Source organism: Ictidomys tridecemlineatus, chromosome 4, assembly GCF_052094955.1.
Source record: "Ictidomys tridecemlineatus isolate mIctTri1 chromosome 4, mIctTri1.hap1, whole genome shotgun sequence".
In the NCBI taxonomy this organism is placed as follows: domain Eukaryota; kingdom Metazoa; phylum Chordata; class Mammalia; order Rodentia; family Sciuridae; genus Ictidomys; species Ictidomys tridecemlineatus.
In genome coordinates, this window is record NC_135480.1 from 52594103 (window position 1) to 52618132 (window position 24030).

Genomic DNA, 24030 nt, shown 5'->3' on the forward strand with positions numbered 1-24030 from the left:
AAAGTTGGTGAGGGGCTGGGGATGTGGCTCAAGCGGTAGAGGTGGCATGGGTGCAGCCCGGGTTCAATCCTCAGCACCACATACAAACAAAGATGTTGTGTCTGCCGAAAACTAAAATGTAAATAATATATTAAAAAAAAAGATTACAGATCAGGGCTGAGAATATAGCTTAGACAGTAGAGTGCTTATTAAAAAAAAAAAAGAAAGTTGGTGAATATTATAAAAGTGGGGAGGACAAATGAATGTGACTTAGAGGGTAATTTAGTTTCCTGTGGGCTTCCATGTCAAATTACCAAAACTGGGTATCTTTTTATTTAATTAATTAACTTGTTTATTTTACAAACTGGGTATTTTAAAACAATATGGTAATTTATTTTATCACTATTCCAGAGGCCAAAAGTTAAAATTCAAGGTGTCAGAAAGCCACAGTCCCTCAGTGGCTCTTGGGGAGAATAATTTCTTCCCCTTTTTAAGCTTTTGGTGGCTTTTGCCATTCTTTCACCTCTGACCACCCTAATTCAGTTTTTGTCTCTGTCTTCACATTCCTCTTTGCTTTGTATGTGTTTTCTCTTCTTTGTGTCTTTCTTATAGAATTCTTGACATTGAATTTTAAGTCTACCCAACTAATCCAGGATGTGATCTCAGGGTCTTTGATTATGTCTATATTAGCCTTTCCCCAAATAAGATAGCATTGACTGGTTCTGGGAATTAGGATATTGTCATACATTTTGGGAGCTACCATTTAACCAATTACAGAGGGCCTAAAGGGTTGTCTTGAATTTCTTTGTGGTCAAGAAATATAGATGAATAAAAGGGGACAGTCTACAGAAAGAATGGTTAAAGAGAAAGGAGCCCGATACTACCAATGCTGTTATGGTTACTATACTTGGTATTCAGAGATGACACAAGATTTTAGGGTAGATAAAAATGATTTAGATATAATTTATTTGAAAGAAGCCATGCAACTCAGATAAGAAATCAAATTGCTGCTAGGGTAGAACATTAATATCTAAAATAAAAAAGCATTTCATTAACAGCCATAGAAATGTTAGAAAAAGTCAGATACTGTTTTTATTCTTATCAGCAGTCACTATCATTTCTAAGCCTATACTGTATTCTTTTAAAATAGGCAAGTTAGGCCCCACAGATGATAAGCAAGAGTAAGTTAGAATTTTCAAACCTCTTATATTACAGAGGAAGAAAGTATAGCTGGGAGAGTTCTGAGTAACTTGTCCAAGTTCTCAGCTTGTTAGTGCCAGAGCTGAATCTTTTTTTTTTTTTTTTAATAGAGAGAGAGAGGAGAGAGAGAGGAGAGAGAGAATTTTTTTTTAATATTTATTTTTTAGTTTTTGGCAGACACAACATCTTTGTTTGTATGTGGTGCTGAGGATCGAACCCAGGCCGCACACATGCTACCCCTTGAGCCACATTCCAATCAGCCCCTGGAGCTGAGTCTTGAATTTGGGGTTCCTTAACTCTTAGGTGACTGGATTTTTTTTTTCATGACAAAATGTGAAGCTGTACAAAGAAGTGAAGATTTGTCATTATTTATGTTTTTCCCCTTTAAAGTAGAAGTTCTTTACTAGGATGATAATGGAGATAGTGTAACCTAGAGGTTACCTGGGTTTAAAACCCAACCCTTCCATCTTTCCTTCCTTATTTTATCTCTGTCCCTCCTTTCTTCCCTCCTTCTATTCTTCTTTCCTGATAGAACTCAGGGGCAGTATATCTCTGAGCCACATCCCTTAGGGTCTCACTAAGTTTCCTAGCTGGTCTTGAACTTGTGATCCTCCTGCCTCAGCCTTTGAATTGCTGGGATTACAGGCATACACCACTGCTCCCAGTGTCTTCCTTTAACTATTTGTGTGACCTTTTCTTTTTAGTTTCTTGATCTTTAAAGTGGAAATAGAACCCATCTCTTAAGAGTTCTTGTAAGGATTAAATGAATCAATACACTAAGTGGTTTGGAACAGTGTCTGGCACATAGTATCTGTTAAACTGTCACTATTACTAACATTTTTTATTTTTATCATTTAAATTCCTTTATAATTTTGACACTGATGGGAAATTATGATAGGATAATAGTACTACATACATTATCTCATTGGAGCTTGTTAGCAGCTACATGAGGGAGATTCTATTATTCTCATTTTATAGATAAGAAAACTGAGGTATAGCACAGTTAAGTAACTTGCCTAAGGTTACACAGCTAATGTGAGGAAAGATTGGGATTCAAATTCAGATCTGCTAGAATTCACTCTTTTTTTTTTTTTAATGTATTATTTAGTTGTCAATGGACCTTTATTTTACTTACTTATATGTGGTGCTGAGAATTGAACCAAGTGCCTCACACATGCTAGGCAAGTTTTGAATTGTAATATTTATTGCTTTTCTCTCTAGTGTAGTGCCTTTTGTATCTTTGCTATTGCAAGGTCATGAAGATGTTCTGTGTTTTCTTCTAAAGGCTTTATTGTTTTACCTTTCACATTTAGATGTGTAATCCCAGAGCTAACCCTTCTAAATACTATGCTGTAACACTACTCTGTACTTGCTGAAAAGAAGCTCCCCCATTCTTTTTCTTTCTTTCTTTCTTTTTTTTTTTTTTTTTGGCTATTTTTCAGCTTTCTACAGAGTGAAAGAGAAACATTTCCATTGCTCACAGCTGGGCCTGAAGTACAACAAGGCTTTGATATGACCAATACAGTGCTTTTAATGCACATTTTGTAAAAACAAATGCTAGTCTTTGTGCTTTGATATAGTACCAATTTGTAAGATTTTAGTGGTTAGAAAACTCTGTAAGAAAAATAATTATTGCTATAAAAGGGTTTAAGAGAAAGGAAACTTTCTCTTTTGCTATTTTTTTTAAGAGAGAGGGAGAGAGAAGGAGAGAGAGAGAGAATTTTAATATTTATTTTTTAGTATTTGGCGGACACAACATCTTTGTTTGTATGTGGTGCTGAGGATCGAACCCGGGCCGCACACATGCCAGGCGAGCGCGCTACCGCTTGAGCCACATCCCTTGCCCTCTTTTTTGCTATTGAGGGTAAACTAATAGGAGGCACCCAGATTCTTTAATCTCCTTGTATTCTGTAGGGAAGAAGAGGCTTCTGGATGGTCCCATATAAACTGTGGTTTAAAATTTAGATTCAGGTCACACCAGGTTTCTTGAGATAGCTATATTTTCCTGGGATCACAGGTATACATTCTGTAAAGTGGATATTTATATTGCCACTTTTATGTAGTAGAGACTTCTTTTTTGGGACATATTTAGGAACTTTCAGGGCATTTCTGTGTCTCATTTTTTAGGGCTAAAGGTTTGGAGGCAACTCTTGTACATATGACAGTCCTTTGGGGAAGAAAGGAGCTAATATTTGTTAAATATCTATTGTGTTCTATGTTCTATATACTTACACATACACTTATATATTTTTATATATACATATATATGTATATGTACTGGGAATTGAACCCATGGGTGCTTAACAACTTAGCCACATCCCAGATTGTTTTGAGACAGGGTCTTGCTAAGTTGCCTAAGGCTGATTTTGAACTTGCTATCCTCTTGCCTCAGTCTCCTGAGCTGCTGGGATTATGGGTATGCGTCACTGCTTTGGCTGCTTTCTATATGTTAACTCAGTCTTCTCAATAGTTTTGATGAGGGTAGGTATTGATTTCTCCATGGTATAGGTGAGGAAATAGATTTATAGAAAAGAGGTTCATATATATATTTTGGTACCAGGGATTGAACCCAGGGCTCTTTTATGCCTTTCTACATATGACACTTCTGACACTAAAGGTATACACTACCTCCTCCTGCCTACCCCGCAATCAACCAGTTCTCTAATTCTCTGGATACCAACTGGATGTTCAACAGTTTAATTCAGTTTTTGACACCAACTACCTGGAATTTGTGCAGATCCCACAGGCTAAGGGCTCAGTCCCAGAAGAAGACTTCTTTCCATTTCAGGTGCCAATCAGAAGTTCTAGATTGCCATGTATGCTTCTCAACAACTGGATATCTAACAGGGAATTCCACACCCTTTCCTCAGGTTTGATAATTTGCTTGAATGGCTCACAGTATTCAGGAAAATGCTTTACTATTACCCATTTATTATAAAGGATACTAGTCAGTAACAGCCAAATAGAAGAGAGATGCAAAGGGCAAGGTATAGGGGGGTGAGGGTGTAGAGACTCTGCGCTCTCTGTGCCCTCCCTGAACCTCAGTGTATTTACCAGCCCAGAGGCTATTTGAATCTTCTTGATTTTTTTTTTTTTAAAGTACCAGGGATTGAACTCAGAGGCACTCATCCCCATTCCCACTTTGTATTTTATTTAGAGACAGGGTCTCACTGAGTTGCTTAGCTCCTCGTTTTTTTTTTTTTTTTTTTTTTTTTTTTTTTTTTTTGCTGAGGCTGGCTTTGAACTTGCAATTCTCCTGTCTCAGCCTCCCAAGCTGCACTCAGCTAATTTTTAAATAGAGATTTTATTACTGGGTTCTGATTGATGAAATCATTGCTTATCAGCAATGATTGGTTTCTTATTGCCTCTTGGACCAGGAAGATATGAATGGGGATGGGTAGAAGATGGGTTAGCAGGGAACCATGGGCATGTTTTGGCAATATTGAAACATCCCATTTGGACAGAAGTATGGTATTCAGAGGATGATAATTGGGAGAAAGGGCTAAAGAGTTATACCAGATACACCAGATGGACTATATGATAAAAGAATAGTGGGGCAAAAAAGAGATGACTATATTTGACTTTAATAGCTTTGAGACTATCAGTTGTCACTATTACCTCTATAAATAATCTAGTTCTAGGAAAATCACTATCCTATTAATTCTTCAGCTGGGATCCCCATTTTGGCATTTCTATATCTAATGAAAGGAAAGGAGAAGAGTGTTTGTAGGATTGTTGGTGTAAATGTATTCATTTTCAAAGTTTGTGCAGACAAGAAGGCATGAGAGAAGTAAAACAATGACATTAAGAAGGTGGAGAGAAAGAATTGACATAGCATTTGTAATTTTAAAAAACCTGTAGGTTTTCACTTTTGCTATGATTAGTGGCTTTAGTCTTGTTTTTTCTTCTAAAGACTGGTAGAAGTCCTTAACTTCATGTCTTTATTATGTTCTTCTTATTAATCTCAGTAACTGGCAGGTTGGGATTACATTTTATCTTTATTTGCCAACTTTCCCTACATTTTTACCATTCCAGTAGTAGCATGGGAAAGCTCTGAGGGACAGTCTTTTTCCTGTTAACTGCTGGAGGGAAGGCAGTTTGAGATTATTGATCCTTCATATAATGAAAGAATCCAGGAGTTTTTGGGTTGCCTTGGTTGGGGTAGAACCTTTCATGATCTGTGAGTTGAGGATGTACTCTGTATCACAGAAGAGAACTTGGGACCATCTGGCTCTTTAGCATTCTTTTTTTTTTTTTCCCACCCCTTGGTACTAGGGAACTCAGGGGTGCTTTACCACTGAGGTGTTTCCCAGCCCTTTTTGTTTTTGTTTTTTTTTGAGATAGGGTCTTGCTAATTTGCTGAGGGTCTTACTAAGTTGCCGAGTCTGGCCTCAAATTTATGATCTTCCTGAGTTGCTGGGATTATAGCTGTATGCCACCGTGCTCAGCTGTCTCTTTAGCATGCTGCTGAAGATGATTTACTCTTCAAGAGTTTTCCTTACACCAAAATTATGCTTCTTGACTTCTCTAAAATCTGAAGTTCATCTTAGCTGGGGTTTCTGGTGAGGAGTTTCTAATTCCCTTTTGCTTCATCTTCACTGGGTATTTCCTTCATAAAACCCATTTCAGGGATGGATGTGGTGAAACTTAAGTAAAATGATATTTGTGTGTTTTTAATGGATTCCAGGTGGGGTGTATGTGTGTATGTGTACATGAATGTGTGTATATGTGTGCATTTTGTTTTCCTTTTGCAGGCAGGATTTTTTGTTCCATATATTAAAAAGAGGAAAAAAATGTGGTGAGATGTGGATAATTACAGAATGTTTGATTTTCATAATTGGTTTCGTGAAGTGCCATGTTGACCTTTAGAGGAGGAATACTTTTAATTATCTAAGATTTTAAAGTAGACACAAGGAAAGCTCTGGTAGTGAAGTTTTTCGGCTTAGGTAAGGAGCTGTATTTTCTTCTTTGGAAATATTACTAAAAGAGAAAGTGGGTATTGGATGAAAAGTCTGGGAAGGAAGTAATTGTTATTTTGAAATTTTGTTCATGAGAGGAACTTGGTTTCTTCATTTGTGGTAGTCTGGGAAGGGAGACCAGTGCTGACTCAAATCCAGTCTTTGTAGATTCTGTACTGCAAAGTATTAGGTTACAAATTCCACATACTATCTCTTCCCAGGGGAGATTTTTAGTAACAAGGCAGGGAATGATAGGTATTTTCCTTTATTCCCTCAAAGAATAATTTAGCTATGCAAATCCCCTTGCAGGTGATGAGTCAGGACTCCTACAGTAATTTTGGCCTTGAGTTGAATTTAAAAGTTTTGTTCATTTATGTTTTCAAATATTCTGTTAATATTGTGTAACTAGTTATTGCTGCGGTTTAATGGAAATACACAATGTGTCATTCTAGTATTCAACTTTTACTTAGTTGCAAATAAATAGGAGGAGTTATATTTTTGTACTTAAAGGAAAAATAACTTTTCTCTACTCCCCCTAGGTTTTTTGGCTTGGCTAGAAATTAAATTGACACAAGAAAGATTAATGGGAGAAAATCCATTTGAATAATGTTTATATGCATGGGAATCCCACAAAACATCTTGAGCTACAGAAGGGAATGAGGGGTTTGGGCTTTTGGAGTGTCATGGAAACAAGTTATGGGAGAGTGAGGGGAGAAAATGTATAGTGAATAAAGGTTGCTTTGTTATCCACATAAAATGTCTCTGAGGTAATTTGTTAGCATGCAACTCTTTTTTTTTTTTTAAGAGAGAGAGAGAGAGAGAGAGAGAGGGAGGGAGGGAGGGAGAATTTTTAATATTTATTTTTTAGTTCTTGGCGGACACAACATCTTTGTTGGTATGTGGTGCTGAGGATCGAACCTGGGCCGCACGCATGCCAGGCGAGCGCGCTACCGCTTGAGCCACATCCCCAGCCCCAGCATGCAGCTCTTTTTCTGATTGAGAAACTTTTACCAATGTATCTACCTCTATAGATGTAACTTTCCTTTACATCAGGGCAGCTTTTTCTTTTTCTTTCTTTCTTTTTTTTTTCAGTTGTAGAGGGACACACAATATCTTTGTTTATTAATTTATTTTTTATGTGGTGCTGAGGATGGAACCAGTGCCTCACACATGCTAGGCAAGTTCTCTGCCATTGAGCTACAGCCCCAGCTCCCCTCAGGGCAGTTTTTCAGAGCTACTTTCTGTGTCTGTAGTTTCTTCAGGTAACCAGCTAGAAATATGCCTAACAATTATATTTTGGAGTGACATATCTGGTCTCAAAACATATTTTGGGGTGGATGTTCTGAGTCCCTATGTACTTTAATAGTTAAATCAACTATTATTTCAATATATAAATGGATATTGATATTCTAAATTTTAGGTTTAGAAAAAGTCTATCAGTTCAAGAGAATGCACTATTAAATTATGTTGTTTTAGTGTACTTTTTGTCATATATTATATGACTACATGCTCATTAAAGGAAATTTTAGAAAAGTATAAAGAAAAAAACAGCAATCACTTATACTCTGACCTTCCAGAGGCAGTATTGTTATAGATCAAGAACCTGCTGTGGAGGTGAGGCAGCTATAGTGATCCTTTGTTACCTGTTCTTGCAATCATGCTGGAATGATTTCAGCAGGTATGAGTTTATTAGAAGGTACAGGAAAAGATAAAAAGGGGACACTTTCAAGGGAAAGAGTGGATCCTCTCAGAGAGGAGAGGGATGACATACCCCCCTGCCCAGCCAGACTGCGGCACCCCCCTGGCTCTCCAGTTTTATAGAGGTCTTAGGGAAGTTTCCAGAGAGTCCTGCCTACGTCCATCTCTTGACTTTTTTGGCGGGGTGAAGTGGGGTGGGAGGAACGATAACCAAAGATCAAACCCAGGGGTTCTTAACCACTGAGCCACATCCCCAGCCCTTTTTTATTTTTTATTTTGAGACTGGGTCTCTCTAAGTTGCTTAGAGCCTTGCTAAATTGCTGAGGCTGGCTTTGAATTTACAATCCTCCTGCCTCAGCCTCTGAACCTCTGGGATTTCAGGCATATGCGACTGTAAATGGCCCACTTAACTTTTGACTGACAAAAAGATTGCATCAGATTTTCAAGTTTACACTGCACATTATCCTACCCATGGAAGGGAGGTTTGCCATGCTAAAAATCCAAGGCTACTGGCCAGTTCTAATTATCACATCTCCCTGAATTCTGGAATCTAGTCTGTGTAAAGGTGCCCGAAGTTCCTTCCTTTAGGATAACTTGTGTTCTTCTTATCCACAGGGAGTGTTTTGGGCTTACTTTCTCCTTAAGCTACAACCCCAGCTCCCTTCCTTTTATCTTGAGACAGGGTCGCACTAAGTTACTTAGGTTTTCACTAAATTGCTGAGGCTGGCCTTGAACTTGTGATCCTCCTGTTTCAGCCTCTCGAATTGCTGGGTTTACAGGAGTACACTACTGCACTACTGCACTCAGCTAGATTACATACCTGCTTATTCAATCACATTTTTGCATGACTTTCTATTCTTTATTGAACCTAAGCATAGGAATAGATTGTTTTCACTGGGCCTTTTGATGTTCATTTCTGAAAGCTCCCATGTCACATAAAATTTGATAAAGTTGTTATGCTTTCTCTTATTAACTTGTCTTTTGTTAGTGTCAGCTATGACCCTTATGGTGGAGGAGGAAAGATCACATCTTCCTACTCCTATGACAATTATCTCTATTTCTTTCTTCTTCTTTGTGGGGACAACTAGGGATTGAACCCAGGGGCACTTAGCCATCAAGCACATCCCTAGCCTTTTTTATATTTTGAGACAAGGTCTCAATAAGTTGCTTAGGGCCTTACTAAATTGTTGAGGCTGACCTCATTCTCCCAAGCTGCTGGGATTACAAACATGTGCCACCAAGCCCAGCTCCTGTTTCTTTTAATACCTTTTGTCCTGCTTTAAATGTTTTTGTATGATTTTTCTTATATATCACCTTATTTTTGTGGTAGGAGTAAAAAAAAAGTAAAACCATTGTTGTCTCTTCAAATGTCTTAAGTTGTGTGTATTAAGGTATAAAACTTCAGCTGGAGTTACATTAACTAGACTTCTAGAGTGCTTTAACTACTACTCTGTTTTCTTTCCTTTTGTTTCTAGGTGATGATCTCCAGTCAGGAAAATTGTTAATTTACATCATTAGTCTATAATTTTTCCTTTGAGATTTGTAGCATCTGAGATTTTTTTTTTTTTTTTGTTAAGTAGTCTGTTGTGGTTTTCCCTTGTGTAAGATCTGTGATGGATGCTTAAAGCAGTGGTTTAAAGTAGTTATTGTTTCATGGGTCCCTTTGAAAATATGATGCAAGTTGGGGGCATGGTGGCACATGTCTGATCTTAGCTGCTACTAGGGAAACTGAGGTGGGAGGATTGTGAGTTTGAGGTTAGCCTACGCAACTTAGTGAGATCCTGTCTCCATATAAAACAAAAGCACTGGTAGCTCAGTGGTAGAGTGCTTGCCTAGCATGTGTGAGGCCCAGGGTTCATTCTTTTTTTTTTTTTTTTAAAAGAGAGAGTGAGAGAGGAGAGAGAGAGAATTTTTTTTTAATATTTATTTTTTAGTTCTCGGCGGACACAACATCTTTGTTGGTATGTGGTGCTGAGGATCGAACCCGGGTCGCATGCATGCCAGGCGAGCGCGCTACCGCTTGAGCCACATCCCCAGCCCTCCCCAGGGTTCATTCTGCAGTGAGCATTCACATACATGATCTGATGCAAGCTTGCCCTAGCCTTATCAATCTGGATTGTTTGATGACTTAGGCTGCCAGGTCTATTGCACTGAAATCTTGGAACATTCCTTTGCTTTATCTTGGAGTTACCCTTTGTTACTCTTTTGTGATGGATGTAGCTTCCTACATATATACATCTTCATTCCATGTATACATCTTTCTTAGTTAATTCAAATTTGGGCAAAGCACATCCTTTCTGAGAAAGTATTCATGGAGAGCATATTTTTTTTTAAAAAGATTAAATATCTGAAAATGTTTTTCTTTTATTCTTTATTGATAATTGGACTGAGTATAGAATTATAGTTGGCAGTAATTTTCCCACAGGATTTTGAAGACATTGCTCCTTTGTTTTTTAGCTTCAAATGTTGCTATTGAGAAGCCCAATCTATTCAGATTCTCTGTCCTTTGTAACTAGTTTTTTCTTTCTGGAAATGTCTGGAATTTCCTCTTTGTTCTTGGCATTGTGAAATTTCAACATAATGTGCCTTATGGGCCTGTTTTCAGTTATTGTGCTAGAGCTTGAGAGAGCACTTTGAATTCGGAATTTGTGTCTTTCATTTCTAAGAAATTCTGTTACATTGTTTTATTGATAATTTCTTTTTTAAATTTTTGTGTTTTTTTCTTCAAATTTTGTTTTTTTTTAATTGTAGATGGACACAATACCTTTATTTTATTTGTTTTTATTTTTATTGGTACTGAGTATTGAACCCAGTACCTCACGCATGCTAGGCAAGCACTCTACCACTGAGCCACAACCTTAGCCCCTTCTTCTTTCTTTATAGAATACTATTATTTGAATTTTAGAACTCCTGGATTTGAATCCAGTTTCTTACTTTTCCTCCAATTTTATTTTGTTTTGCTTATTTCTGAGGATATCTCCTCAAATCTATTTTCCAACTCTTCTATTAAGTTTTTTTTTTTGGGGGGGGGGTGGGGGGAGGGAGGACCAGAGATAGAACCCAGGGGAGCTTAGCCACATTCCTAGCCCTCTAATGTCATTTTAATTTTTAAAGTTTTCTGTTTTTATTTTCTGAATGTTCTTTAAAAATATCCTACATGGTGGTCCACGCCTTTAATCCCAGCTACTTGAGGTCACCCTCAGCAATTTATTGAGAACCTATCTTGGGAAAAAAAGAAGACTATGGGTTAGTTCAGTGGTAAAACATATGTCAGTTCCATCCCCAGTACCGTGGGTTGAGTGAATAACATTCTATTCTTGTTTCATGTACAGTATATAGTATTGTTTTAAAATCTTTGAGGATAATTTATTTACTCATTTTTTTGGTATTGGGGATTGAACCCAAAGATGCTTTTACCTCTGAATCACCCCCAACCCTTTGTGGTTTTTATTTTAGACAGGATCTTGCTAAGTTTCTAAGGGCCTCACTAAGTTGCAGAGGGTCCCCTTGAAATTGTGGTCCTCCTGCCTCAGCCTCCCCACTTGCTGGGATTACATGGATGCACTACTATGCCCAGACTCTGAGGATATTTATGATAATATTTTTTTTGTATATGGGAAAACCATTTTGTTGGAAATGACGCATCCTCTGATAGAGGGAAACTGTGTTTTACTAGCATGCCAAATTTCTTTAGTTGTTACCTTTTAAAAATAACTTTATTGAGATATAATTTATATACCATAAAGCTTATTTGTTTAAAGTGTATAATTCAGCAGTTTTTAGTATAGTTACAGAATTGTTCAGTCATCACCATAATCTAATTTTAGCACATTTTCATCACTCCATAATGAAATCTGGTACCCATTAGCAGGCACTTTCACTTTAGGCAACCACAAAGCTAGTTTCTGTTTCTATAGATTTACTTAATCTAGATATTGTAGTTAAATGGGATATTTTTAAAAAACATTCCTTTTTTTTTTTTTGAGAGAGAGAATTTCAACATTTATTATTATTATTATTTTTTTTTAGTTTTCGGCGGACACAACATCTTTGTCTGTATGTGGTGCTGAGGATCGAACCCCTGCCACATGCATGCCAGGCGAGCGCGCTACCGCTTGAGCCACATCCCCAGCCCTTAAAACATTCTTGATAAACCTTATTTTGGAATAGATTTAGACTTATAGAAAAATTGATAATCCAGGAGAGTTTGTACATACCTTACACTTGGTTTCCCCTAATATTTGCATCTTACATTAGTATGGTACATTCATTACAATTGATGAACCTATTATTATTATTATTATTATTATTATTATTATTAACAACAAAATTTTGTACTCAGAGTTTGTAAATTTTTTGCCTAATATTTTTTTTCTGTTCCAGGGTCCCATTCAGTGTATATATTACATTTAGTTGTCAGGCCTCCTTAGTCTCTTCTTGACTGACAGTTTTTCAGACTTACTTTGTTTTTGATGACTTTGTCAATTTTAATTTTTTCCTTCCTGGTACTGGGGATTTAACCAAGGGGCACTCCACCACTGAGTTACAATGCTAGCCCTTTTTATTTTTTATTTTGAGACAGGGTCTTGCTAAATTGCTTAGGGTTAAGTTGCTGAGGCTTGTCTTGAACTTGTGATCCTCCTTCCTCAGCCTCCTGAGTTGCTGGAATTACAAGCCTGTGCCACCAAGTCTGGCAACTCTGGCAGTTTTTGAGGAGTTTTGGTTAGATATTTTGTAGAGTATCCCTCAGTTGACATGTTGTATGAGTTTTTTCTCATGATTAGATTTGGTTTATTATTTTGCAGGGGCAGAAAATCTCATAAAGTTACATTCCTGCCACATCAAAGATACATAGTTGACACGACTTATCAGTGTTGATGTTAATCTTGATAATCTGGTAATGTTTGATTTTTCTTTAGTGTAAAATTAACTCGGTCACTGTGTACAGATAAGATTTAAGGATTAGAAAGTTATATTCCACCTCATTGGAGCAGAGTGTTTACATAAATTATTTGGAATTTTTTTAAATTGTAGATGGATACAGTATCTTTATTTTTATTTGTTTATTTTTATGTGGTGCCGGGAATCAAACCCAGTGCCTCACTCATTCTGGGTAAGCACTCTACCACTGAGTCACAACCCCGGCCCCTGGAATTCTTTTGCATGAGAGATTTGTCTGTCTTCCTTTATTTTGATCTAATATTTGTTTAGGTACAGGCTTGTGGATATTTATTTTATACTTTCAGTTATAATTCAACAACTTTATTTTGTTGTTCAGTTGTTCTAACTTTGGCCATTGTGAGAGCTTTCAGTTGATTTCATCAAAGTACCCAAGTTATTATGTTTGTTTTTTTAGTATTTCCTTACTTTTTGGCACTATAAAATGCTCCAGGCTTGTTTTGTATGTTTCCTGTCCCAGTTGTAGAAGCAGCCATTTTTGCAAAGGGATTTTTTTTTTTTTTTTTATTGGAGAGTGATATTAGAGACTAAGATGTGTACTCGTTATTACCAGGCTGATGTTGTTTCTGGCCCCTAAGATAGTATTTTAAAAATATTTTTTCCTGTATAATTTAATTTAGCAAGGGACATATTTTAATTTTTATGTAGTTGCAGATGGACATAATGCTTGATTTTTTTGTGTGTGTGTGTTTGTGTGGTGCTGGGAATTGAACCAGGGCTTTGTGCATTTGAGGCAAGCACTCTACCAACTGAGCTATATCCCCAGCCCAGCAATGGATGTCTTTACTTTTTATTTATTTATTTATTTTAAATCTTAGTGTCTTTTTCCCAGTGTCTCAAAATTTCTGGCTTTCTGTTTACATTTAAGAATATTGGCCAGGCGTGGTGGTGCATGCCTATAATCCCAGCTGCAGGGGAGGTGAGGCAGGAGAATTACAAATTCAAACCAGCTGAGGCCCTGAGCAAGTTAGCAAGACCCTGTCTCAAAAAAAAAAAAAAAAAAAAAAAGGTAGGGGTGTGGGGGTTGCGGGGATGTAGCTTATTGGTTAAGTGCCTTTGGGTTCAGTCCCCTGTACCTCAATAAATGAATAATAAAATAAAAAATAAGGAGAAAAAAGGATAACATGCGGGGGGGGGGGGGGGAACACCAAATAAAACAAAACAAAAAACCGGGGATAGTGATGCCCAACTATAATCTCAGTGATTTGGGAAGTTGAGGCAGAAGGATTGCAAGTTCAAGGCTAGCCTTAGCAATTTAGTAAGGCTAATTTAGTGAGACCCTCTCAAAATAAAAAAGGTCTGGTAATGTAGCTCAGTGGTAGAGCATCTCTGGTTTAATTCCCCTGTAACAAAAACAGACACCAAGCCCATCACCACCACTACAACAAAAGCACCAAAAAGAATAATAATACACGGAGAAGCTGACTGGAAGCTTTGTGTTCATAGGTGGGATTGATGACTGAGAAGTTGACTGTAGAATAATCTGGTTACAGAGTTTCTTCACTAAGGTATTGTCAGTATCTGTGGATCTTTTTTCTTGAGCTGCTCAGATTCACAGAAAATACTCTTCCAGTTCTCTGTCTTGAGGGCATAATCCTAGCTGCCTCCTTTCTGAGAGCCACATATTAGAACACTGGGGGTCTCAATTTCCAGCATTTAAAATTTCTTTTACTTCCTGTTTTTAGAATGAAATACCCTGGCTTTCATTTGTGTCTGTGTTTTCCCAGCTATTGGTGCTTGATACAATTGTATCTTTTGTAAAGAATAAGCTTCAGTTTTCTTTTGAAATGGAGGAGGCCACATGGAGGGAAAGATTTTGGGGTATGAGGTCCAGTTGATTGTTTTTTAAATAATTGAGAATATAATTAACATAACTTTACCTTTTTTTGTGTGTGTGCTGGGGAATGAACCCTGGGTCACTCTACCACTGAGTCACATCCCCAGCTGTATTTTGTTTTTTATTGAGAGTCAGGGTCTCACTGAGTTGCTTAGCACCTTGGACATTGCTCAGGCTGGCTTTGAATTTGCAATTCTCCTGTCTCAGCCTCCAGAACCACTGGGATTATAGGCATGCGCCACTGTGCCTGGCTATCTTTACCATTTTGAAGTGTGCATTTTAGTGGTGTGTGTGTGTGTGTGTTCAGTATGTTGTGCATCCATCACTACTATCAAGTTTTAGAACATCTCCATCTTTTCCAGTAAAACTGCATTACTATTAGGAGTTAATCCCAATTTTCCCTTTTCCCCATCTCCTGACAACCACTAATTTACTTTTTGTCTCTATAGACATGCTTATTCTGGACATTTTATATAAGTGAAATCATACATTATATGGTCTTTTTTTTTTTTTTGGTAACTTTCAGGATTCATCTGTGTTATAGCCTTTAATAGTAGGTCATTCCTTTTTATGGTTGAATAATGTTCCATTGTATGATTGCATTATATTTTATTTATTCATCAGATGACACCTATTCTTAAATAATCTTTGAACTTGTTCTTCTCTGTTTTTAGCTCCATCTATACTCCTACTTTCATAAGTGTTACAAATTCTTGTAATTATGGTGTATCTAAGTTTTCTCAAGTCTATTGTTACTAATCACCATCCATTTGCTTTTTAGGAAAAAAATTGTTGTTTTTACCTTCATTATCGTCGTTGTTGTTGTTCTTCTCCTTCTTCTTTAGTTGTAATGGACACAATACATTTTTCTTATGTGGTGCTGAGGATTGAACCCAATACTTCACATGTGCAAGCACTCTACCACTGAGCTACAACCCCAGACCCACCTTCATTCTTTTCTGTGGGTTTGTGCCACCCTGGCCCCTGCAATTTTAGTGGGGCTTTGGAAGAAGAGAGAGAGCAGAGGGAGATAAGACCCTTCAGTTTGCAGTCTTTCACTTTGATGGATCAGGCATTAGGCCCAATGGTCATGGAATGACCAAGCTGTAAAAATCTTTACAAATCAGCAATTAGGCTGAGTGTGGTGGCACATGCCTATAATCCTAGTGATTTGGTAGGCTGAGGCAGGAGGATTACAAATTCAAAGCCAGCCTAAACAATTTAGTGAGACATTGTCTCAAAATAAAAAATAAAAAAGGGCTGGGGATGTGTCTAAGTGGTTAAGCACCCTAGGTTCAATCCCTGGTACCAAAAAAACCAAAAAACAAAAAATAAAATAAATCAAAAACAAATCCGCAGTTAGTCCATATTTGGTCTTGTAGGTGAGACTTAAAAGACACAGTAGTCTTATAATTAGTAGCCAAATAGGACCTTAATCCTATCTTCTGCTTTCCATGCTAGTTACTCAGACTTAATTTAGGCTGTTTTAAAATTTGTTAATGAGGAGAGCATAGAGTCCATTGCTCAGATTTGGTTTCTGCCACTTCATAGTTAGAGAAGTAGTGGGCTTTTCTAAGAGCAGTTTCTGCCTGTGTGTTTGGATAGCTTGTAGGAACTCTTACTGTGTCTATCTGATTTAATTGGAAAAGAACATGGAATTGGGTTCCTTAGACTTATCTAAAATACCATGATTTTGACAGCTTGTTATATTTCTCATTAAACAGAACAAATTATCCAAATATGAGCTTTGCTTCAATATATAGAAATGTTCCTGTAGAATATTTAAATGGAAGGCAGTGTTGACTGAGGTAATAGTGTTTCCTATTAAATTTTCTAGCAGTGGCTTGGTGGAGTCCTGTCTGGATAGGTTTGTCAAAGTTTGTCCTCTAGTTCTTCAACTTGGTAATACTGTAGGTTTTTATCAGAGTTTTAGCCACTTGTCATGGCACAGACTGGGACTTGTCTGACTGGAAGCCACCCAGGTCATTATCTTCTTTGAAGTGTTGACCAAACTCTTCCCCTGTCAGAATCTGCCTGCTTTTCATTCTCTACTATCTTCAAGTAGTATTTTTTTTTATTTTTTGCAGTCCTATGGACAAATCAGGTCTTCACCCATACAAGGGAAGTCTTCCCACTGAGCTAAATCTCCAGCTCTAAGTAATTGTATTTTGTATTTTTTCCAAAGTTCATAGTTGTTTGCAGGAAAGTTCATTAGATAGGAGCTACTTACTCTGCCATGACTGAGAACAGAATTATCAACTAGGTATAAATTATTTTGTTGATAGAATCAACTTTTTTAGTTGTAATTTCACAGACATTTAAGGTATCTTCCCCTTTTCCTCTAAGGTGCCAGATATAAGAATGACTTAGCTTCTTTTTAAAAACACTTTAAATTTGATATAAAGCCTCTTAAGTGTCTTTCAATTCTTCCAAATTGAAATACTTTATCTTATATATATGTATAATGTAAGATGTAGATATAATAGATGTGTTTCATAAACAGTTTTCTAGTAAATGATTATTTTGCTTCAATCTAAGCATCTTGGTCTGTTGCCATAACAGAATTCCTAAGACTGGATACCTTGTAAAGAAAAAGTTTATTTTGACTCATGGTTCTGGAGACTAAGAAGTCCAACATTCAGTAGCCACATCTGGTAAGGATTTTGTGTAGCTTCAACATGAAGGAATGTGTAAGGGCAAGTGGGCAAGAGCAGAAGAGAGAAAAGGGGGCCATACTTCTGCAATAGCTAATAATTTCTGTGGGAGCAGCATTAATCCATTCATGACTTGAATACCTCCCAATTGGCCCCAACCCCCAACACTGCCTCACTGAAGAATTAATATTCCTAAGCATGAACCTTTTAGGGGACATGCTCAAATCAGAGCACTTAAGCTGTGTTCTGGTATAGCTTTGTGTAGTACAACATAAAGGTCAAGGGATCATCATGTGGATGTTTCTTAGGTAACTGGGATATACCTTTTCATATTCACTCTTACCATTTCAAATGTCATTGTCTTTCACAGATGTAATGCATGTAATATAAAAGTGCAACTTTTACATGTTAGTGAAATTTCCTGATGACCTTCTATGCTAGGCAGAAAGCTTTGAGAACTTTTTAAAAACTTATATGTGTGTATGTTTAAAAGGAAATAATTTGCATCTATTCAATATAGACTTCTTATGATAGGAAATGAGAATAATGTTGCCCTGATTTGGATCAGCATCAACCTGGAAGTGGTCATTTAGTATTTCATAAATCTTAGCTTGCCCATTTAGGTTAATCTGTAAATAGTCAAATGTTTCCTGCCCAAATTAGGACATTTGGAAGTGTGGTTTCTAATTTTTTAAAACATTAAACATTTCATGACTGCTTTTTTAATTTCTCTGAAGATGTCTTGGAATTCTAATGGGAATTACATTGAATCTGTATGGAGCTTTTGGTAGTATGGCTATTTTGATAATATTAATTCTGCCTATGTAAGAACATGTGAGGTCCTTCTATCTTCTAAGGTCTTCAATTTCTTTAGTGTTCTATTGTTTTAATTGTAGAGGTCCTTCACCTTTTTTTTTTAATGTTTATTTTTTAGCTTTAGGTGGACACAATATCTTTATTTTACATTTATGTGGTGCTGAGGATTGAACCCAGTGCCTGGTGCATGCTAGGCGAGCACTCTACCACTGAGCCACAACCCCAGCCCCCTTCACCTTTTATATTAGGTTGATTTCCAAGTGTTTTATTTTTTTGAGGTTATTGTGAATGGCCCTTTTAGAAGATTTAGGAACTGGATTAATTTATGGATGTTGATTTTGTATTCTGCTACTTTGCTGAATTCATTTATGAGTTCTAGAAGTTTTCTGGTGGTGTTTTTTTGGGTCTTTTAAATATAGGATCATATCATTGGCAAACAGAATTTGAGCTCTTCTTTCCTATTTGTATCCCTTTAATTTCCTTCTCTTGCCTAATTAATATGGCTAGAGTTTCAAGGAATATGTTGAACAGGAGTGGTAAAACTGTGTTGTTTCTGTTTTTAGAAGGAATGTTTTTTAACTGTAAGATTCTTGAGGGTAAGTGTTGGGTCTGGTTCATCTTTATCCATGACAGTGCCTAAGTTATTTATATAACAAGATAACTTAGAAAATAGGTATAGAATTCACCTCAGTTGTCCTCGATCATGTTTTTCATGTTTTTCTGTGACAACTATTAAACTTACTTGTTTGAGCTATTTAGGTGCATGTAATTTGTCCACTACCCCCCAACCTCTTAGGAAAAGCAATATTTTGGGTGGTCTCTTTCAAATAAAATCCCAGTGACATTATAAGTTAATTGGTATCAGTTGAGCTCTTTATTATATCTTATTGTAATGTTTTTCAAACCTGTAATCAGCATTTAAAAAAATGATACAGAGTAGAAAATATGAGAGGGCATTACATATGGTAAAGGTAAGTATTGTTTTTTGAAATTTTTGTTTTAGGTAAATTTATATATACACATACATGTATGTGTTTATTGCTTCATGATGTATAATGTGTTTTGTACTGGAGTCATGGTCAAAAAGTTTGAATAACACTGCTTTATTGTAATACTCTGTTATTTCATTTATCATATAGCATTATGCCAGTACATACAGGCTTCTAAAGCCAGGGATGGTGCCAGCCCTTTCATTTCGAGTACGACTGAAGGTAAAAATAAAACAAAATTGAGAAAACCCAAAGCTTTCTGGTGATTTTTACACATCTTCAGTGGCATTCTGTATCCTGTGACCTTCTAACCTTCTTGTGCTTTTTTTGACCAGTAGATTTTTCAGATTTATATTCCTCTAGGTGGTGGGTTCTTTGTTTTTCCCCTCCTTACTTAACTATTCTTAATTTCAGTATCCTCTTACTGTTGCTAGGAGGGGGAGGGGAGAAACAAAGGAGAATTTTAGAAATTTCAAATGATTCCAAACAAAATAGCTTAATGAGATTTACCCTGAAATCTACTTTTTTGATGTTCTTATATCTTTTAGTCTCTTTTTTAGTGATCACAGAAATGTATAGTTTGTTCTGAATTTAAAGTATTCTGCTTCTATGATGTTTTCAGTTGGCTTTAAACAAATTAATGTGGCTTTCAGAGAAAGAAAAAAATATATACAGTTCTTTATCATTCCTTGTGCTTACTCCCCTCTTTTCCATGAAAATTGACTATTGGCTTTGTAGTAAAAATTTCATTTCAAAGAAAAGCAAAGACAGCTAGTGGTCCCCACTATTAACCATGTTATACTTTTTCAGCTTCTTTACTGATCTAATAACTTTAATGCCTTTCCTATTCTTAGATGGTTGGCATACTAACCCCCTTGCCTTTATTTCTGTACCTTGCTGGACTGCCAAGCTCAGACAGGCATAAAACTGTGATTTAAATGAATTTATAGAAATGATTGGCTTTGTTCTTTTTCTTACAGGAGAAAATTTTGAGCAGACACCATTAAGACGAACATTCAAGTCTAAGGTCCTTGCCCGATATCCTGAGAATGTAGAATGGAACCCCTTTGACCAAGATGCAGTGGGAATGGTTTGTATTTGTTAGCTACAAATATAAGATAATTTACAGTTAAATTTATCATAGGATTATGAGTCCATGCTGTGGTAGCAGTGCCTTTACCAAGTAGCAATACCTTTTTTGTTGTGGGGGGTGGTGATGGTGACTAGGGATTAAATCCAAGTGTGCTTAACCACTGAGCCACATTCCTAGCCCATTTTTCTTTTTATTTTGAGACAGTTGCTTAGAGCCTTGCTAAATTGCTGAGGCTGGCTTTGAATTTGTAATCCTCCTGCCTCAGCCACCCAAATCACTGGAATTACAGGATACTCCATCACACTGTCTGGCTTATCAGTACCTTTTTTGTTGTTGTTGTTACAGGGGATTAAAGTCAGGGGTGCTTAATCACTGAGACCCATTCCCAGCCCTTTTTTGTATTTTATTTAGAGATAGGGTCTCCCTGAGTTGCTTAGGGCCTTGCTAAATTTTGAGGCTGGCTTTGAATTTGTGATCCTCCTGCCTCAGCCTCCCAAGCCACTGGGATTACAGGTGTGCTCCACGTGCCTGGCTTTATCAGTACCTTTTGAAGAAGAGATTGTAATGCAAAGTGTTCGTGATTCTGCATTTTGATCAATATATCAAATATATAAAAAATCACAATGTTTCTTTTGTGTCAGACAAATATGTATTATAGAGTCAATGAATTTATTTTGGAGTACTGAGCTATTGATTGCTTATTTCATTGAGATGACTTGATTGAATTTTGAAGTGGTTTTATCTCATTTTGCATTGTATATATCTGAGTAATATGGCAGAAATGGGCCTCTTGGTTTTATCATAATTTTAGATAGAACAGCATTTTAAATCTCATGTGCAAGAATACTACTTGGAATATTTTGACCTTTATTAAATATTTAACTGTGCCAGACATTCTAATGAGCATTTTACATTACATAAATCAACTCATCTAATCCTAATACCCCTTACAAAGAAATATTAAATAAACACCCACACACTCATACAAACACAAATGTACATATTTTACAAATAGGAAAATTAAGATTTAGAGAGATTAGTAATGTGTCAAAGGTTACATAGCTAATAAGAGTTGCAGTACTGCAGTTAGGTTCCAGACCCTGCTTTTGACCACATCTTTATACTGCCTTTATTACATTTCTCATAGTGTTCTATGGTTTTTAGAGGATGATCATGTTTGATACATACAATAACTTTTCTGAAGTAGACAGAGTAGATTTGTTATTTTACAGATGAGGAAACTGAGTCCAAAGCTTTTGACCATTGCTTATTTCATTTTTATATGCTGTATTCTAGAAACACATAAGCTTCAGGAAATTAAGTTCAAAGCTAATGTATGCAACATAATGTAGGTCCTTATATTTGTTATCCAGGCTATTAGTATTTCATTTGTATAGCTAGGTTTATATAAAATGGGAAAATGAGGACTGATTGATTCAGGTCAGTTTAATTATACAAGTTTCTTTATATAACTCATCTGAGTTAAAGTGAAAAAGGTTTATCCTGATTATGTCATCTACTTGGTTTATATGAAATGAGCATGTTTTTTGATGTGAAAAGATAATTTTATTGATAATAGAATGTTATGATCTGGTAAAATCTAAAACTATACATTTATTTTATTTTTATGTATACAGTTGCTCTGTCTGGTTTTCATTTGTATTTCTAGCATAATATCCTTCTTATGTATCTTTTTTTCTAATATTTGTTTTTTGGTTGTAGGTGGGCACAATACCTTTATTTATTTTTATGTGGTGCTGAGGATTGAACCCAGGGCCTTGGGTGTGCTAGGCGAGCACTCTACCCCTGAGCCACAACCCCAACCCCTTTATTATGTATCATAATTATCGTGCTTATTTACCTATTGTTTCCTAAATTGTCCAAGGGATTGAACCTGGAGGCACTTTGTCACTGGGCTATATCCCCAGTACTTTTAATTTTTTTTTTTAAATTTTGAGATAGAATCTTGCTAAATTGTTGAGGGTCTTGCTAAGTTGCTGAAACTAGCCTCAAACTTAAGATCCTCCTGACTCAGCCTCCTGAGATGTAGGATTACAAGCATGCACCATTGTGCCAGGCCAAGCACTCTTTTACTTCTGTAACTTTGTGTATTTTCTTTCTGTCCTTGAAATGCCTTTATTTCTATTGTCTCTAAGATGAATTTTAGTATAACCTCATTTCTGAGCTTTTTCTAATGTTTTCAGACTGAGTTGTCTGTTTGGTGTTCCTCCAGCACTTTGTATATACTTTGTATATCTCTGATGATTGTATTATAATTTTATTTACTTGTATGTCTTGAACTTTAGGGCAGATAGGTATATATCCAGCACAATAGGTGCTAGGTAGGTAGATAGGTATGAAGATAATGTGTTCTGAAGAGGATCAGCAGTGAATGTTCTTACTACTTGTTGCCTTGTTTTTTGCAGCTATGTATGCCTAAAGGGCTGGCATTCAAGACCCAGGCTGATCCCAGGGAGCCCCAGTTCCATGCCTTTATTATCACAAGAGAGGATGGCTCTCGAACATTTGGGTTTGCCCTCACATTTTATGAAGAGGTGACTAGCAAGCAGATCTGCAGTGCAATGCAAACCCTTTACCATATGCATAATGCTGAGTATGATGTCCTACATGCTCCTCTTGCTGATGGCCGAGACCAGAGTGGCATGGAAGATAGTGAAGGCACTCCTGGGACCAAACTTCAGCGCTTCAACTCCTATGACATTAGCCGGGACACTCTCTATGTCTCTAAGTGTATCTGCCTCATCACACCCATGTCCTTCATGAAGGCATGTCGGCGTGTGCTGGAGCAACTTCATCAGGCAGTCACTTCACCTCAGCCCCCTCCTCTGCCCCTTGAGAGCTACATATACAACGTACTCTATGAGGTGCCACTCCCACCTCCTGGCCGGTCCTTGAAGTTTTCAGGGGTCTATGGGCCAATAATCTGCCAGAGACCAAGTACCAATGAGCTTCCCCTATTTGATTTTCCTGTCAAAGAGGTCTTTGAACTGCTTGGGGTGGAGAATGTGTTCCAGCTCTTTACTTGTGCCCTTCTGGAGTTTCAAATCCTGCTCTATTCACAGCGTAAGTCAGTGCTTACTAGAGCTTTTTGCCTGCATAGGACCTTCCTACTTTCCATAGTCATGAAAAGTGAGTGATTTTATAGTTAGTGTGGCTGACTAAAGGGCTGTTTCAGTTTTAGTAAAACCCAAATCTTTTACAGGTAAGTAGGGGATGAAAAATTGATGAAACATGAGGAGGCTAACATTTTGGATTGGTGATCCTCACTGCCTTTTGCTAAGCACTCCAGTTTCAGAGGGGAACCTTACTTCCTAACATTCCTGTTTACCAAGGTTAAAAGAGGGGCAAGAGGTGATGGGTATCAGAAGTGATGTTTTATCAGTTCTATGCTGTCATTCTACAGGGATATTTTTGCTCCTCCCTCAGCCTGAAAGTAAAATCAAGGATTCACAAAGGGTGATCCTTTAATTTTGAAGAAAATGTATTTGAAAAAATAAGGTTTTGCTTTTTTCCATTGTTAGTTTCACTGAATTTGTTTTATAAACGGTCAGTTGAATGTAAGCAGCAGATTTGGAAAAAATAGTAAGTCGAAAGAAGGAAACAGATGCTTATTTAATAAGCCACACAAATAATATAAAATTTATTCATTCAGGATATTTACTGAGAGCATACTATATGGCAGGTATTGTTTCAAGGACCAGAGATACGGGGTGGACAAAGCAGATAAAAATTCTTTCTGTAGTGGAAATTATATTTTAGTGGAAAAAAGAGTGGTAATTAAGTCAATAAATACATTATACAAAATGGTGGTTAATAAACTCTGAGG

At 36.8% G+C, this 24030-nt stretch overlaps 1 protein-coding gene across 3 annotated transcripts in view; it reads left to right on the top strand.

Moving 5' to 3' along the window:
- The window catches only part of Dennd5a (DENN domain containing 5A), an 89077-nt gene that overhangs the window by 12085 nt on the left and 52962 nt on the right, over positions 1 to 24030 (top strand). For 2 of the 3 annotated variants that reach the window (XM_078046512.1, XM_078046513.1), the window contains exons 2-4: positions 19241 to 19312; positions 20071 to 20180; positions 22610 to 23267. In XM_078046512.1, coding sequence (XP_077902638.1) covers positions 19241 to 19312; positions 20071 to 20180; positions 22610 to 23267 — 840 coding nt within the window. The remainder of the gene's footprint in view (positions 1 to 19240; positions 19313 to 20070; positions 20181 to 22609; positions 23268 to 24030) is intronic. The other variant, XM_040284772.2, reaches the window with a different exon arrangement.